Here is a 17,414-nt window from a genome sequence, read left to right on the forward strand (position 1 = left end):
CATGCTAGCATGGGTCAGACAGTTTGATTGAAATTGCTAAGCTTGAGAGCTGCACTAGGCTCTAACCTGTTTTTGGCTTGGTTTCTATGGATGCATGCCTTTAATGCTAACCACTCTATAGGGTGTACTGAGTGTCTTATATGTGTCACTGGTATAGCTGCATGTTATGTGTCACTGGCTTGGGTGTTTTACATGTTTCACTGGCACACATAGATTTTATGTATCACCAAGAGGGGTGTCTTTAACATGTTATTGGCATGGGTGCCTTTCAGATGTCACCAGCACAGGTGCCTTTTATGCATCACTAGCATGGGTGCCTTTCACATGTTACCAGCAATGGTGCCTTTTATGTGTCACCAGTAGTTTCCTTCTACCAATTTCACTCACAAGGTGCTAATCAGCCTGAAACTACAATGGAACACTGGTTCAAAATGCCATGCAGTGAGATGGAACTGAAGACCTGAATCTACACTGAATCCACACGGCCATGTCTGTGATTTGTCGTGGTCTGGGAAATGAGATGTGGATGTGGTAAGGGAACATGATAGGAGAGATGAATGGAACAAGTGGGACCCGGGTGAGGATGAAAGATATGGTGGAGGTAGTGGAGAGGGCAGTATGAGAGAGGGCAGTATGAGAGAGGGCATGAAGCTGCTAGAAGAGAGGAGACCAATATAGAAGGAACAGAAGAGGAATTTATAATTATTTTGAGATGGCTAAGGTGTAAGTGTGCCTGGGTGCAGGGAAAATGCAGCCAATTGGTGAAGCAGAGAAGAAACAAGTTTGTGAAGCAAATGTTGGCATAGTAGTGTTTTGATGAATGAATCTTTGCCAGCCACCCACCCAGCCAATCGACCACTCAGCCAGCCAGCCAGCTAGATGGTTTCTATCAGAAGTGTACAGTTCAGAAACAATGAAATAGCTGCAGTGGATTTGAACTCACAATCTATGTATTACACTCTATCAACTTGGCCATATTGCATTTTACTGAGTCTTTTTTTTTTTCTAATTTATATATCTTTTTTTCAGTTTTACTTAGGTGACATGAGGTGAGGTGGGTGATGGTGAGGACTTACCCTTCGTTTCTAGAAATCTTTTTGAAACAGTCATACAAGGAGGTGTATCTGTTTGGATCTTCTGGTCCTCTTTGAATTTGAAACCTTGTTTTGATTAAATCGAGTGGGTGCATCAAAGACACTTCCACAAGACCTGAAGAAAAAAGAGGATGTAAAAAAAAAACAAAAAAATAACAAAAGTAATCGTCAATTAATAAATAAATATGCATGAAATATTGGTCATCATCATCATCAGCATCTGCATTTATCCATTTATTTAGCTATTTGCAAACAGGCAAATAAACTCAAAACATGAGTATATATCATCATCATTGTTTAACGTCTGTTTTTCATGCTGGCATGGGTTGGGTAGATTGACCGAAAACTGGTAAACTGGGGAGCTGCACCAGATTCTGATCTGATTTGGCTGGATTTCTAGGGCTGGATGCCCATCCCAATGCTAACCTCTCTGAGAGTGTAGCTTTCTACATGCCACCAGCACAGGAGCCAGTCAGGGGTCACTGACATCAACTGCATTCGGATGGTACTTTTTACATGCCACCGGCATGAAAGCCAGTCAAGGGGCAATAGAAATAACAAAGTGACTCAAGGGCCGAGAGTTTCGAACATTGGCACTTATCAAACTTTGATAAGTAGCAATATGTGAAATGCCAAAATTAACTCTGTCTATCATCCTTTAGTGGGGAGCAATAAAATTAGTACCAGTTGAGTACTGGGGGTCAATGTAACCAGCTAGCCCCCTCCCATAAAATTTCAGACCTTGTGCCTATAGTAGAAAGGATTATTATAATTATTATTGATTCGATTCAGGTTCATTGTTATTCCTGATAGAATTTATGTAAGTAATGGGTTACTACCTGTAATCTTAAGTATCCACAAGCTTTTCAAGTGCTTAAGATCCTCCTGATAAACTTTCCTGTTCCTAAGAGGCAGACTTTCTGCAGCAGCTTTACAAGGCATTCTATTCCAATCTCCTTCAACCATTTGTCTATATCTTTGCTTACAGTTCCAAATGCACCAATTATTAGTGGCACAGCCATTACAATTTTCATGTTCTGAATTCTTGCAATTTCAAATTTTAGGGGATTGTATTTTTTTTTTCTTTCATTATGAACCTGGAATTATTATTGTTATTATTATTATTATTATTATTGACTGAGAGAGCAGTGCATGCCATCAAAGTGACACTGGGGTAAAATATATGAAGCCCAATATACCCATCATGACTACCCGTCTGATATGGGTACACTAGGCACATGCATCACAACCATATGTGCGCAACATGGTGATCTCATATCAAGATAAACAGCACATGACCTTGCAGGTGGGGTCCAGTTAGAATTTTCTTCTGGTCGAGTAACCTTATTATTATTATTATTATTATTATTATTATTATTATAGTGTGTGTGTTTATGTATATATGTATGTATTATGTAGGTAGGTAGTAGGTTGGTAGGTATGTAGGTATGCATGGATGTATATATGTGTAGCACCCTCTATCTGTCTATATATTTATCTATCTATAATAGATATTTCACACTGAGGCTGAAATTGTAAGCAAAAAGAAAATGTTACACCTTCCGTTACATTTCAAATTAACTCTGCAAGCTAAAACAAACAAGTATAACTGTAGTTACCTCCCTTACATTTATTTTAACACAAAATAGTCGTTTGTATCAAATCAGTCTTTTTCAAACAAACCTATGACCGAAGGCATCCAACCATAACCATCTTCAATTTTCTCTATCAGAAATACATTGTCCCGTGCATATTTTGTTCTTTTTATAACAGTGTGTTGTAATCTGAGTAGGTTACTGGATGAAACCATGTCGAATTACATAAAAACTCATAAAAGCACATCCATGCTAAGTAAAAATGAGATTTATATAATAAATCACGATTTCCCCCACTCTAAATAAATTTTAGAATCTTCTTGAATGAACGGTTTCAGATCCGATTTGAAAGTAAGCGATATTTCTTTCCCAGGTGAAGGATTCGCCCCACTACCTCCTTAATGTAAGATTCCCTTACAGTTGTTTACACTTCCTATATGAAATGCCTTCGTATTCTAGCATTTAAATAACTGATTGACTGACAGACTAAATTAATGAACAAATAAAAACTTTATACTCAATAAGGTCTAATTACAGGTAAAGAAAAGCCTTGGAATATGGTACGCGAGAATTAAAAGACAGACTTCAATGACACAACAGTACTAACGATAATAATTGACATTATGCCTATGCTGACATGGGCATAAGGCCAGAAATTGGTGGTGGAGGAGTTAACGAATTATATTACCCTTAGTATTCGACTCATATTTTATGTCCCTGACCCCAAATGGATTAGAGATAAAACTGAAATTGGTCTGGTTTGAACTCAAAACATAAAGAGGTGGAAGAATTACCATATGGCATTTGTGCCAGATGCTCTAACAATTCTACCAGTTTACCACCCAAGTGTCAATAATCCTTTCTATTATAGGCACAAGGCCTGAAATTGTAGGGGAAGGGCTAGTCAATTGCATCAACCGCAAAAGGATGAAAGGCAAAGTTGAACTTGGCAGAATTTGAGATCAGGATGTAAAAGACACACGAAATGCCACCAAGCATTTAATCAAGTGTACTAGTGTTTCTGCCAGCTCATTGCCTTTCCAAGTGCTGCTGCTGCTACTACTACTACTACTACTAATAATAATAATAATAATAATAAAAATAATAATAATAGTCATCGTCATCGTCATCATCGTTTAACGTCTGCTTTCCATGGTTTGGGCGATTTGACTGAGGACTGGCGAACCAGATGGCTGCACTAGGCTCCAATCTGATCTGGCAGAGTTTCTACAGCTGGATGCCCTTCCTAACGCCAACCACTCCGAGAGTGTAGTGGGTGCTTTTACGTGTCACTGGTACGAGGACCAGTCAGGCGGTATTGGCAACGGCCACACTCAAATGGTGCTTTTTATGTGCCACCTGCACAGTAGCCAGTCCAGCGGCACTGGCAACGACCTCGCTTGAATGTGTTTTCACGTGCTACCGGCACAAGTGCCAGTAAGGCGATGCTGGTAATGATCACGCTTGAATGGTACTTATGATAACAATAATGGTTTTTTTCTAATATAGGCACAAGGGTCATAATTTTAGGAGTGGGAATTACTTTTTCACTGATTGCTGAAAGAACATACAATTTTTAATGAAAAATATCAGCATGACTAGGCTGGAACTAATGTTATTTACAAAGCAATGCAAACATGGTTGTGCCCATTAATTAACTGTATCACTGGCACACTGTATGCAATTAAATGTGTATAGAAACTTACAATCATTGTCATCATCATCATTCTAATGTCCTCTTTTCCATGCTTGCATGGGTCACATGGAATTCACTGAGGCAGATTTTCTATGGCTGAATACACTTCCTGTCACCAATCCTCACCTTTATTCAATCAAAATAATATTCCCCATAGCTAGACATGTTTTTCCACAGATTTTGGAAACAGATAACACCACTTGTTTGATGGTGATGTTCATGATGTTCAGACAAAGACACACACACACACACACACATGTACGAGCATATGCAAGACAAACTTCTTTCTACAAAATCCACGCATAAGGCTTTTGGTTGGCCCTGAGTTATAGCAGAAGCAACTTGCCCAAGGTACTACACAGAGGGACTGAAATCCAAAACTACATTGGGAAGCAATCTTTTCACCCACACACATACATTTGTACCTATATCTAATAAAAAAAATATGTTGTGAAATAGAACCACCAAACACACACACACACACACACACACCTTCGTTGATTAATTTACACAAACTTTATCAACCAGCTAGGAAGATCAAGTTTACTAATCAATTAGCTTAGTTTTTCATTAACCTTTAGTGAAGAATTTAGATAAATCCACTCAAAATTTCATTACCCTTAACTGTGGAAAGCAGTTTTATATGCCAGTCTATCTTTCGTGGAAAAAAATCCTGTGTAAAACAGTTTTTTTTATTCTCCAGATATGTCAAGTTTACTGAAGCAACATGACTTGAAGAAGATACCAATTCTATTTTTGGTAGATATTTAACATCATTACCAGAATAACCGTGAAATTTAATTTTGCAGTTACAGAGTTAAAACGATTGTCAGAACTGGATTACTTCTCCCTAGCTGTTGAAAGCACATAACAAAACATGTGTAATCAGGTTAAGTCTGATTTCATAGCAGTGCAAAGCTGGTCATGTATATTAATTAATCTAGGTATTGATACTATGTATATGAGATTCTATTTTCACAGCAAGGTCCAAAACATATTTACCAAATATATGATTATTACATAGTTTACGTATGTGTATATATATATGTTGGTGGTCCACACTATAGAAAAGATGAAGGTGGAAATTCCATACAATATATTCAGTGCAAGCTATAGACACATAAGAAGTGCAGTGGAATTACAGGAAGGTTAATGAAGAAAGTAGACTTTGTGTGTAGTAGATGTGCAGGAACCATAAATATTAACCCTTTAACATCCAAATTATACAGTCAAGTGTATCATCATCACCATAATCATCATTTAATGTCTGTCTTCCATGCTGGCATGGGTTGGATGGTTTGACAGGAGCCAGCCAGGTAGAAGACTGCATCAGACTTCTGTGTCTGTTTTAGAATGGTTTTTACAGCTAGATACCTTTCCTAACCATGGTTTTTATGGCTGGATGCCCTTCCAAACCAACCACCCCAAAGAGTGGACTGTGTGCTTTTATTGTAGTACCAGTTCACCTGAGGTCAGTTTTGGCATGGTCTTTACAGCTAGATGCCCTTCCAAATGCCAACCACTTCAGTGTGGACTGGATGCTTTTTACGTGGTACCAGGACTGGCAGGGTCACCAAGTAACTTGCAAGACAAAGAATTTTGAGAGGGAAAAGGGCATTAGATGAGGTAATCCTGTGCCAGATGATGAAAGGTTAGGGTGAGAGAGAGAGAGAAGCAGAAACAGGTGTCTTGCTATAGAGGAATACTTATTCACATTGTTTTGAATCAATCACATATTATCTCATAGCTTCAAGATTTTGATGATATGATTGTTTAATTTTAGAATGATATAGTAAAGTAGGTATGAGAGATCAGATCTGACTTATATGGACATAAAAATTTAGCGCTTGATATGGCTGGATCAAATGCTAAAGGGTTAAGAACACACAGGAAATAGCTTTCTCCAAATGCCCAGGTGGATCTTTAGTAGTTGTAAACAGTTTCTGTTACCTTGATGACAAAATTAGCAGTGAAGGAGATTGTTCTGAAATTGGAGCTGATAGAAAAAGAACCGACTGAGGAAAGTTGAGAGAGCAATTACCACTGTTGGTAACAAAGGGCCTCACCTTCAGAGTGAAATGCATACTGTATGATACTTGTGCATGAATAGCTTTACTACATGGTAGTGAAACATGGGCCGTGGCTAATGTGGATATGCGAAGGCTTGAAAACAAATGAAGTTAGCTTGCTCTGCTGGATATGCAATGTTGGTATGCATGTATGACAAAGTGTAAATGTGCTGAGAGAAGAAAACTTTGGCATAAAAAGCATCAGTTGTAGTATGCTGGAGAGAAGACTGCACTGGTATGGTCGTGTGATGAATATAGATGAAGACAGCTGCATAAAATAGAGCTAATTACTAAATGTGGATGGAACCTGTAGAAGAGGAAAACCTAGGAAGACATGGTGTGAAGTGGTGGAAAATGATTTTCAGATGTTGAGCTTTACAAAGATGACAAAAGATTGAGATGATTGGTAAATACTTTTATCCCATATTGCTCTGCATTCACTTTGACACCTGATGCATGGTACATAGTGCATCTGTTCAGACAATGTCAATTTGATGAAGTGAATGAGCTAATGTGTGGCACAAACATTTGATCACTATAAAAAAATCATTTGAGAAGGTTGTTTGGCAAAAGCTGAATGTTCATACATCATCTTTGACAGGATAGTCCATCATATATATTATATATATATATATTTTCTTATATTTGTTTCAGTAATTTGACTGTGGCCATGCTGGAGCACCGCCATTAGTGCCAGTAAGGCGATGCTGGTAACAATCATGCTCAAATGGTGCATACATACACACACATATATATAGCAAGGAATTTGGTTTGAAGCTCTGACAATTCTGTTAATCCAAACTAGGAAATTAGGAAATTAACATAAAAAAAATAACAAGTTCCTCAAGCAATATAGGCTTAAACTTAGTCCTATGCCTAAGGCATTTTAGTGATAAACAAGTGAAATTGTTTCTTGTATGGTAGTCACTTTTCCTACAAGTCCTTAAAAGCCAAGAGAGTATCAGGATATTTATGTGTGCGTATGTGTGTGTGTGAAGGATTTTTGTGACTTAGTGATCAGGATGTTGTACTCACAATCACAAGATCGTAGCCTTGGTTCCCAGAATAATGGTGCACTGTGTGTTGTTAAGAAAAACACTTCATTTCATGTTGCTCCAGTCCACTCAGCTGCAAATGGACAACTCTACAACAGACTGGTATTCCATTCGGAGGAAATGTTGGCCTGCCCACCTAGCCAGCAGGGTGGCATCATCCAAAAGCTACAACAATCCAAGGTAGCGCACTGTGATCAGTGGTATATAACAACAACTGATAGCATGGTCAATACACTGATATGTGTGTGTGTGTGTGTGTGTGTGTGTGTGTGTGTATGTGAGTGTGTGTACATGTGTATTTGTTCAGCTTTTAACAAATATGTATATGTTCTTAAATACAGATTGTGTATATTCAAGTTAGAATTTGTATATAAATATATATGTATGCCTTTATAAATATATCTGTATTTGTGTAAATGTATGTGAGTGTGTATATATCTGTGTAATTGTGTTTGAGTATGAACAGGCATGAGTGGATTTGTACGTAAATATTTGTTAATTTGTATGCATAAATGTTTGTGTATGTGCTTATGTATGTACAGATAATTATGTGTGAATGTACATAGAGTGTATATGTCTTAATTTGAATGTATACATAAAATAAACATACAATGGAATGAAAATGTTAATTTGAAAATATACAGAAACATATATGTATGTACATATATATATATATATATATATGCATACATACGTGCACACACACACACACATGTGCATACATACACACATTCATGACAATGGAGCAAAAATGCTGTGTAAAAAGATATCTTATAATTGAATGCTATCTGCTTGATAAATTACCTTGATAAAGAAAAGGGTCATAATAAGAAGAATAAGAAAAAGAAAAATAACAATGATGATGATGATGATGATGATGACGCCGACGACGATGACAATGATGTTGATGATGATAAAAAAGACCTGTTGATAAAACGATAATTAGAAACTGTATACACAGAGTGACAGTACTGAATGTGGCATGACTGGATTACAGAAAAGTATATGACACAGTTGGATAAGTAAAACTATGAGAATGTTTGGAGTGGCAGAAAATACTGAGAAAATGGTTAATGAAAGTATGAAGCACTGGAATACTAAATTGATTGGAAGGCAACAAAGACTTAAAGACTTGAGAAAGTGAACATCAGACGTGGCATATTTCAAGGTGATAGCTTATCTCCGTTACTATTTGTATTGGGCATGACACCACTCAATTTAATATTACAAGAAATTAAAATAGCTTATGATTTGTGAAAAGGATATGGTCAGATAAATCATCTCCCTTTTAAGGATGACTAGCAGTATCGCCCGGCGTTGCTCAGGTTTGTAAGGGAAATAACTATAAAGCATTTTTAGAGAGTTATAGCCAAAAAATAGCAAAAAAATGGGAAAAAAATGATGGTAAATTTTTTTGAGAGTTAAAAAAGGTGGAGTTGCGTCCCCTAGACGGTCTGTGGTTTGGGTTTCTGATTCTCGACCCCATGTCGAATTTATCGATTTTTTTCAGAACTGGGGGAACTTTTCAAAATTTTCGCTGCGTTAGTTTTGAATTATGACATTGGGCTATGTGTGTGTCAAGTTTCATCAGAATAGGTTGAAAGCCGTGGTCAGAGTGAGGGTACGAGAAAACAGACACACAGAAAACGCACAGACAAACTGCCGTTTATATAGAGAGAGATATAAAGCTTTATGCAAAAAAATTGAGAAGCAACTTGAAAGTCTTGTACATAGTGTTTGCATTTCCTCAAATGTTTATGGATGAGGGCAGTTGCGTGAAGAAGTGTCACACTCTAATAGTGGAGGGAACCTGTGGAAGAGGTAGACCCAGGAAGACATGGGATGAGGTGGTGAAGAATGATCTTTGAATGTTGGACCTCACAGAGGCAATGACAGGAGACTGAGACCTTTGGAGATATGTTGTTCTTGAGAAAACCCAGAAAGTTAAGCGAGATTGCAGCTGTGGCCGATGCCAGTGTTGCATAACCAGCCCATTTAAAAGTACCCTTCAATTATTGGCTGATATGCTGTGCATGTGAAGACCTGCTGAACTGAGTGAAATTATAACCATAGCCGATGCCAGTGTCATCTGACTGGCACATAAAAAGCACCATTCAAGCATTGGGCTTCATGGAAGTAGTAACAGGTGACCAAGACCTTTGGTGATATACCATGTTTGTGTAGATCTGTTAAGCCAAGTGAGACCGTAGTTGTGTCCAATGCCAGTGTGAGGTCAATGGCACATAAAAAACACCCACTATACTCTCAGAGTTGTTGGTGTTAGGAAAGATATCCAGCCATAGAAACCTTGCCAAATCAAATCGGAACCCAGTGCCCCACTCCCCACCCTGGATTACCAGTTTTCAATCAAACCATCCAACCCATATCAGAATGAAAAGTGGACGTTAAATGATGATGATGATGATGTAAGTATGGGACTTGGGATTGAAATGTGCACTATACTGATAAAGGAACAAAGAAGAATGGACAAACAATGAAAACAGCTGAAAAAGGACAGTGGTATAAGTATTTGGAAATACTGGAAGCAGATAGAATAAAACACAAAGAAATGAAGCAAATTACCAGCAGCAAGTATACAGAAAGTGCCTGAAAAATATTACAACCAAAGTTGAATTCAAAAAAGTTTTTGAAGCAATAAATGCAAGAACTGTACCAGTAATCAGATATGGAGTACGAATTGTAGAAATTTGACAGAGAAACTAGAAAGCTATTGACAATATATGGACATAACAAGACATTTACAAACACCCAAATATGTTTAATACAGTTCTATATTTAAGAGATGAGGAATTATGTACATTATTTACAATCGATGAATATTTTATCCTCATCTTGTTTGTTGTTAACACTATGTTTCGGCTGATATACTCTCCAGCTTTCATCAGGTGTCTTGGGGAAATTTCCTAAGGTATTTTCGATGTTATTATTATTATATTAACATCGAAGAATACCTTAGGAATGAGAACCCAGGTTCGAAACTTCCCCAAGACACCTGAAGAAGGCTGGAGGGTATATCAGTCAAAACGTTGTATTAACAACAAACAAGATGAGGACAAATATCCATAAAATGTAAATAATGTACAAAATATGTTTGTTTTGAATTTTTTCCTTTTTTTTAATAGAAAACAACCTATGTGACAAATAAACATCAGCCTTGAATACTTTCATGTTGAATTTTGATGGAATAATCCTAGACAATAGATCTGCCAAGTCTCCACAATTCCTTCTGTTATTGATAAGAAGATTATAGATGCTACTAGAATAGCAAAAGCAGTGATTAATCCTCCCAGAATCCCATTCAGTTGTCTTTTTTCACTTCACCTCACACCAAATAATTTTTGACTTGATCTTTTCTTTTTTCAGACAACCTTCTGCTGTATATTTTTATTTTCATTTCTCCCTCTCATCTCATCGTACTAAAAAAAAAAAAATGTAACCAGATTGTTTGAGGGGACTAGTCATAACTAGTCCCATCAACCCTTTATCCAGAATATAACAACAGGAAAGAGATTGAAGTGGGGGTTGTACCAGAAAATAGTTGGTAATCATTACAGCTGAGTAGACAGACAGAAGCAACATGAAATGAAATGCCTCACTCAAGGACACATCAAACTGCCTGGTCCAGGAATTGAACCTATGAACCTTGAGAACATGAGCCAAGCACCTTAACCACTAGGCTACACACCTTCACTTCAAACAACTAGTTACATTGTAATACCTCCAGTCTAAAGAACATTAAAAAGCAGTGAGCAATAAGGAGTCTTTAAGCACCTCCTCTCTGCCATCTCACTAATACAATATTTTCTATTGAGGTATGTATGTTGTTCATAAATTTCCAATACTGGTTTACATAAGACATGGGGAGCAGAGCTTTTCAGGTACTTTCAACATACTAACCTCCTTTTTTTTGTTATAAAACAAATATGGGTTGTTATTTTTTTTTTCATTTTATTGTATGACTACAGAGATTTCTTGTTTAGACAAGTTTGAATGTTCTTAAATCTGAACGTTCTCATAGACTCAAGAAGAATTAAAGTGAACAAAAAAGTAATGGAACATAATAAAATTTGAAAATTAGTGTCAGGATTTATTAGCATGACTTGAATAACATTCAGAATTAACCTACTTTGACAGTCATGCCAAACGACTTTATAGTTTTTGCTGAGATATACTGCACATTTATAAATTTATGAGAAAATATTTTTAAAAAAAGAAAATAAAAACCTTGACATTTGAACAATTACAGATTTCACTATTTAATCTATAAATTTATGAAAAGATATTAATAGTTATCACCAAGCTAACATGGCAGTCCAGAAAAACATTGATAAGGGGCAAATACACTGAAACTAGTCTGTAGATGCCAGACCAGCAAGGGGAAGCGGCTGACCTCCCCTGTTCACAGGTTATAATGGACACAGGTTCGTGTGTCACATAGCTAGCTAGAGGCGATGGCCTCTTGGAGTTAATCAACGGTAGCATTCATCCTATTTTTCTGGACTGCCATGTTAGCTTGGCGATGACTATTACTATCCAGTACAGCTGCCATAGTCTCCTTTAGAGAGACTTAGAAATATTAATATTTCTATTTATGAAAAGATATTTCTTTAAAAAGAAAATTAAAACATTTAATATTTTTGTAGTGGTTGGCAGGGAAGGAGGTATATTCATAATCATTACTATCCAGTACCGCTGCCATAGTCTCCTTTAGAGAGACTTAGAAATATTAATATTTCTATTTATGAAAAGATATTTCTTTAAAAAGAAAATTAAAACATTTAATATTTTTGTAGTGGTTGGCAGGTACAAGGAATAGGTAAAATAAATTTCAGTTACTTGACTGAGAATTGAACCTACCCAACTCAACTCACGGTAGGCTTTCTAGTTACTGCTAACCCATAAGCTATGCACCTCCATGTCAATTCACAAAGTATATATTTATCTTTTAGTCAGGGGAAAGGATAGCGCTCAGTACCCTTTACAGGACCTCCAAGAATGATGTAAGGAAGGAGAGCGAGGAAGATAACTTTAGACTAGAGACTTGCTCTGAATGTTTGCAATAGTGAGGACCCCACTAAAGGTACCCAGGTACTAGGTGATTATGTTAAGCCAGGTGATGGATTAAATCTGCCACTCTAGTAGGTCATGGCAGAATTTGAACTCACAATGTAGAGTCAAACAAATAACCACAAGGCATCCAGTCCAATGTTCTTACAGTTCTGTTAATCCACTGCCCTGGATTATCTTTTTATCTTTCTCCTTGTTTCAGTCATTAGACTGAGGACATGCTGGATCACCACCTTGAAGAACTTTCGGTCGAATAAATCAACCCCAGTACTTATTATTTTTTTGTTTTTTAAGCCCAGTACTTATTCTATTGATCTCTTTTGCCGAACTGCTAAGTTACAGAGACACAAACATTGGTTGTCAAGCGATGGTGGGGGACAAACATGGACACACATTCTTTCAGGCTCTTCATTCTTTATTGCCCACAAGGGGCTAAACATGGAGGGGACAAACAAGGACAGACAAAGGGATTAAGTCGATTACATCGACTCCAGTGTGTAACTGGTACTTAATTTATTGACCTCAAAAGGATGAAAGGCAAAGTCGACCTCAGTGGAATTTGAACTCAGAACATAACGGCAGACGAAATACCGCTAAGCATTTTGCCTGGCAGGCTAACGTTTCTGCCAGCTCACCGCCACATTCTTCCAGTTTCTGTTGACCAAGTCCACTTACAAGACCTTTGTCGGCCGCAGGCTATAATAGAAGACACTAAGCAGTGGGACTGAACCCAGAACTATGTGGTTAGGAAGCAAGCTTCTTACCACACAGCCACACCTATGTCACACTTGTGCCTGGATTAGTACATATCAAAAGTTGAAAGGCAAGGCTGACCTCAGCGGGATTTGAACTCAGAGCACAGAGACAAGTAAGAACAAAAGCTATAAGACATTCTACCAAATGTTCTAATAACTTTATTATACCACTGCTCTCCACCCTTTCTTTACAGTCACTTATCAACCTCTCTTTCCTGAGTCACAACTATGTCTTTCATCTCCCCTTCCCATGCTGATATTTGCCATCATAACACCTCAACCCTTGTTCTGGATTTACTACATCCACCTCTACCTCTATCTCTAACCATCTGTCACTCTCTTCTCACACTCCTATGAACTTATCTACCCACCTTTCTTGATCATCTGTTCATATTCTCTCTTATACTCATCTTGTACCATGAGAGTACATGTTAACACCTCATCACCACCATCATCGTCTTCTTTCCAGTTACTCCTATCCACCCTTATATAATGTAAGATAACCATGTATCTCCTCCATGTGCCTGTATCCTATATCATACTTTAGTCTCTCAAAATCTGCCATCAAGCCCCTTTCCCTTTCTAATATACCCCATTCAGTCAAGGGTTTTTTTTCTTTATCTTGCTAGTTATTTGGTGCTCTAACTAGTGCTAGTAACATGGAAAAGAGAAAACACCCAACACAATGGCTTGCATCATGAAGGGCATCAGTTGCAGAAGCCATGCCAAAGCAGACATCAGAGCTCAACGCAATCCTCCAGCTCATCGGGTCCTATCAAACGGCCCAACTTGTGCCAACATGGAAGATGGATGTTAACAATGATGATGATGAATATCGTTTAATCATCATCATTTAACATCCATTTTCTGTGCTGGCATGGTTGGACAGCTTGATCAGAACTGGCAAGCTGCACCTGGTTCCAGTCTGATTTGGCTTGGTTTCTATGGTTGGATGCCCTTCCTAACACCAACCACTTTACAGTGTGCTGAGTGCTTTTACAAGGTATTACACAAACGCTTTTATGTGGTACTGGGACAAATGCTTTTTACATGACACTGGCACAAAACTCTTATAAGCAAATCCTCTCCACCTTGGAAGCAATGATGATCAATTTTTTTTTGTTTCTGTTAGAATTCCTATATTATAGGAGGAGTGGCCGTGTGGTAAGTAGCTTGCTTACAAACCACATGGCTCCGGGTTCAGTCCCACTGCGTAGCACCTTGGGCAAGTGTCTTCTACTATAGCCTCGGGCCGACCAAAGCCTTGTGAGTGGATTTGGTAGGCGGAAACTGAAAGAAGCCCGTCGTATATATATATATATATATATATACATGTGTGTGTGTGTATGTGTGTGTGTGTGTGTGTCTGTGTTTGTCTCCCCAACATCGCTTGACAATTGATGCTGGTGTGTTTACATCCCTGTAACTTAGCAGTTCGGCAAAAGAGACCGATAGAATAAGTACTAGGCTTACAAAGAATAAGTCCTGGGATCGATTTGCTCAACTAAAGGCGGTGCTCCAGCATGGCTGCAGTCAAATGACTGAAACAAATAAAAGAATAATAATTAAAACTAAATAAAACAAGAGCACTCAGAGAGCGCAAACCTCTGCCAAGGCAACACTGAACTGCTCTCACAAACAAGAATACTAAAAACGAACCCAACCACTCTCAAAATTTAAGTAAAAAAACAGGAAAAATAATCCAGAATCTTTGTTCCAAAATCTAATCAGTTCATGCCCGTCACAAGGTCAAACATCCCTGAAAGTTTCATCCAAAACCATCCAGCAGTTCGGGAGATATCTTGTCCACAGACAAACAAACACAACTGAAAACAATACCTCCACCTTTACTAAGTTGGAGGTAACAAACAAGAGAAAATATATTTTCACATGAGGGTATACATAACCTTTCCAAACAAATGTGGAGTTGAACTAAGCAAGGTGTCTGAGTGTACTCTTTTTAAGATACAAGGATGTGAATATGAGATAGAATACAAACAAAGGATTAGAAAGCTAGGGTAGTTAACTTCATAAGAGTGTGAGAGGAGAATGAGAGATAATTAGAGGTAGGGGTAGCAGTGACAGTACTAAACAGGGGGGATCAAAGCTAGAAGTGTTATTGATGGTAAAATATCAGTATGGGAGAAAGATGAAACAAATACATATGGCTCAGGAATGAGTTTGTGATAAGTGGCAGTACAAGAAGGTTGGGAAATAGTTGTCGATAGAACAGAAAGTTAATGATACTCTACTCAAAAATGGAGCTGAACTAAGTAGCCTTAGTTAGCAATGCTCTCCTCCAATGTAGGGTTAGAGTTTGTACTTTAGGTTAGTGATATCTTTGTCATCTTAACAGTGATATCCTGTATATAGAAATGAACTGCGTACTGCTATGTGTGTTACATGTATACAGCTGGCAAACTGAGTACAGCAGTTGTCTGTACCATTATATAGTGCTTAAAATATAACAAGGAGGACTGTATGTAATTGAATATAATGGTGGTTTAATTATAACTAGAGGTAGTTTATTAGGGCACCGTGAGGAACTGTAATACGAGTCCCTGTTTAAAGTGAGATAAACCAATGTACTGGGAACCAAGAAGACTTTGGTCAGTAAATTGTAGAATTTTCCACTTGACTGTTTGGAAAGGTTATGTATACCCTCATGTGAAAATATATTTTCTCTTGTTTGTTACCTCCAACTTAGTAAAGGTGGAGGTATTGTTTTCAGTTGTGTGTTTGTTTGTCTGTGGACAAGATATCTCCCGAACTGCTGGATGGTTTTGGATGAAACTTTCAGGGATGTTTGACCTTGTGACGGGCATGAACTGATTAGATTTTGGAACAAAGATTCTGGATTATTTTTCCTGTTTTTTACTTAAATTTTGAGAGTGGTTGGGTTCGTTTTTAGTATTCTTGTTTGTGAGAGCAGTTCAGTGTTGCCTTGGCAGAGGTTTGCGCTCTCTGAGTGCTCTTGTTTTATTTAGTTTTAATTATTATTCTTTTATTTGTTTCAGTCATTTGACTGCAGCCATGCTGGAGCACCGCCTTTAGTTGAGCAAATCGATCCCAGGACTTATTCTTTGTAAGCCTAGTACTTATTCTATCGGTCTCTTTTGCCGAACCGCTAAGTTACAGGGACGTAAACACACCAGCATCAATTGTCAAGCGATGTTGGGGAGACAAACACAGACACACAGACACAGACACACAGACACAGACACACACACACACACATGTATATATATATACGACGGGCTTCTTTCAGTTTCCGCCTACCAAATCCACTCACAAGGCTTTGGTCGGCCCGAGGCTATAGTAGAAGACACTTGCCCAAGGTGCTACGCAGTGGGACTGAACCCGGAGCCATGTGGTTTGGAAGCAAGCTACTTACTGAAGAAGCGTATGAGGTACAGTGTGATAGTCTAAACGTGCACTCTCTCCACTGACTGTCGATTCTGGTAGTAGTCAGAGTGAAGGTGGGTAAATTGCACACTCAAATGTGATAGTGATATGTTGCACTGGAATGTACACCACCAACAAATGCAAAGGAACGGCAACTGCTGCGCTCAGTGCGCAATTTACCCACCTTCACTCTGACTACTACCAGAATCGACAGTCAGTGGAGAGAGTGCACGTTTAGACTATCAAACTGTACCTCATACGCTTCTTCAGTATGTGTCATGGTGAGTAGAGTGGTCCTCAGCAGAGAAGACCCAGTGTTTCACAACAAAAACCCTATAATTCACCATACTGAACTATCACCTCCACCATACCACTCACCTCCTCTAACACAACCGGACCGATATAATCCCTTTTGGCCAGAGGTATGACATTTTAATGTTTGTAGAGGAGAGAATAGTGTTAATTCATTTACTTTAATGTTATTTGTATTTAGTGTGGAGGCGCAATGGCCCAGTGGTTAGGGCAGCGGACTCACGGTCATAGGATCGCGGTTTCGATTCCCAGACCGGGCGTTGTGAGTGTTTATTGAGCGAAAACACTTAAAAGCTCCACGAGGCTCCGGCAAGGGATGGTGGTGATCCCTGCTGTACTCTTTCA

At 38.2% G+C, this 17,414-nt stretch overlaps 2 protein-coding genes across 4 annotated transcripts in view; one reads left to right on the forward strand and one right to left on the reverse strand.

Moving 5' to 3' along the window:
- Positions 1 to 17,414, reverse strand: part of LOC115222595 (mitochondrial 2-oxodicarboxylate carrier-like) — a 43,682-nt gene that overhangs the window by 21,609 nt on the left and 4,659 nt on the right. For 2 of the 3 annotated variants that reach the window (XM_036511633.1, XM_029792892.2), the window contains exon 2: positions 1,077 to 1,209. In XM_036511633.1, coding sequence (XP_036367526.1) covers positions 1,077 to 1,189 — 113 coding nt within the window. In that variant the 5' untranslated portion in view covers positions 1,190 to 1,209. Of the gene's footprint in view, positions 1 to 1,076; positions 1,210 to 7,489; positions 7,679 to 17,414 lie in introns of those variants that run through there. The other variant, XM_036511632.1, reaches the window with a different exon arrangement.
- LOC115222596 (40S ribosomal protein S12, mitochondrial) overlaps positions 16,986 to 17,414 on the forward strand; it is a 35,478-nt gene continuing 35,049 nt past the window's right edge. The window contains exon 1 of the mRNA XM_029792894.2: positions 16,986 to 17,179. Within this exon, the coding sequence (XP_029648754.1) occupies positions 17,036 to 17,179 (144 nt within the window). The 5' untranslated portion in view covers positions 16,986 to 17,035. The remainder of the gene's footprint in view (positions 17,180 to 17,414) is intronic.

The sequence above is a fragment of the Octopus sinensis genome, linkage group LG20, assembly GCF_006345805.1.
Source record: "Octopus sinensis linkage group LG20, ASM634580v1, whole genome shotgun sequence".
In the NCBI taxonomy this organism is placed as follows: domain Eukaryota; kingdom Metazoa; phylum Mollusca; class Cephalopoda; order Octopoda; family Octopodidae; genus Octopus; species Octopus sinensis.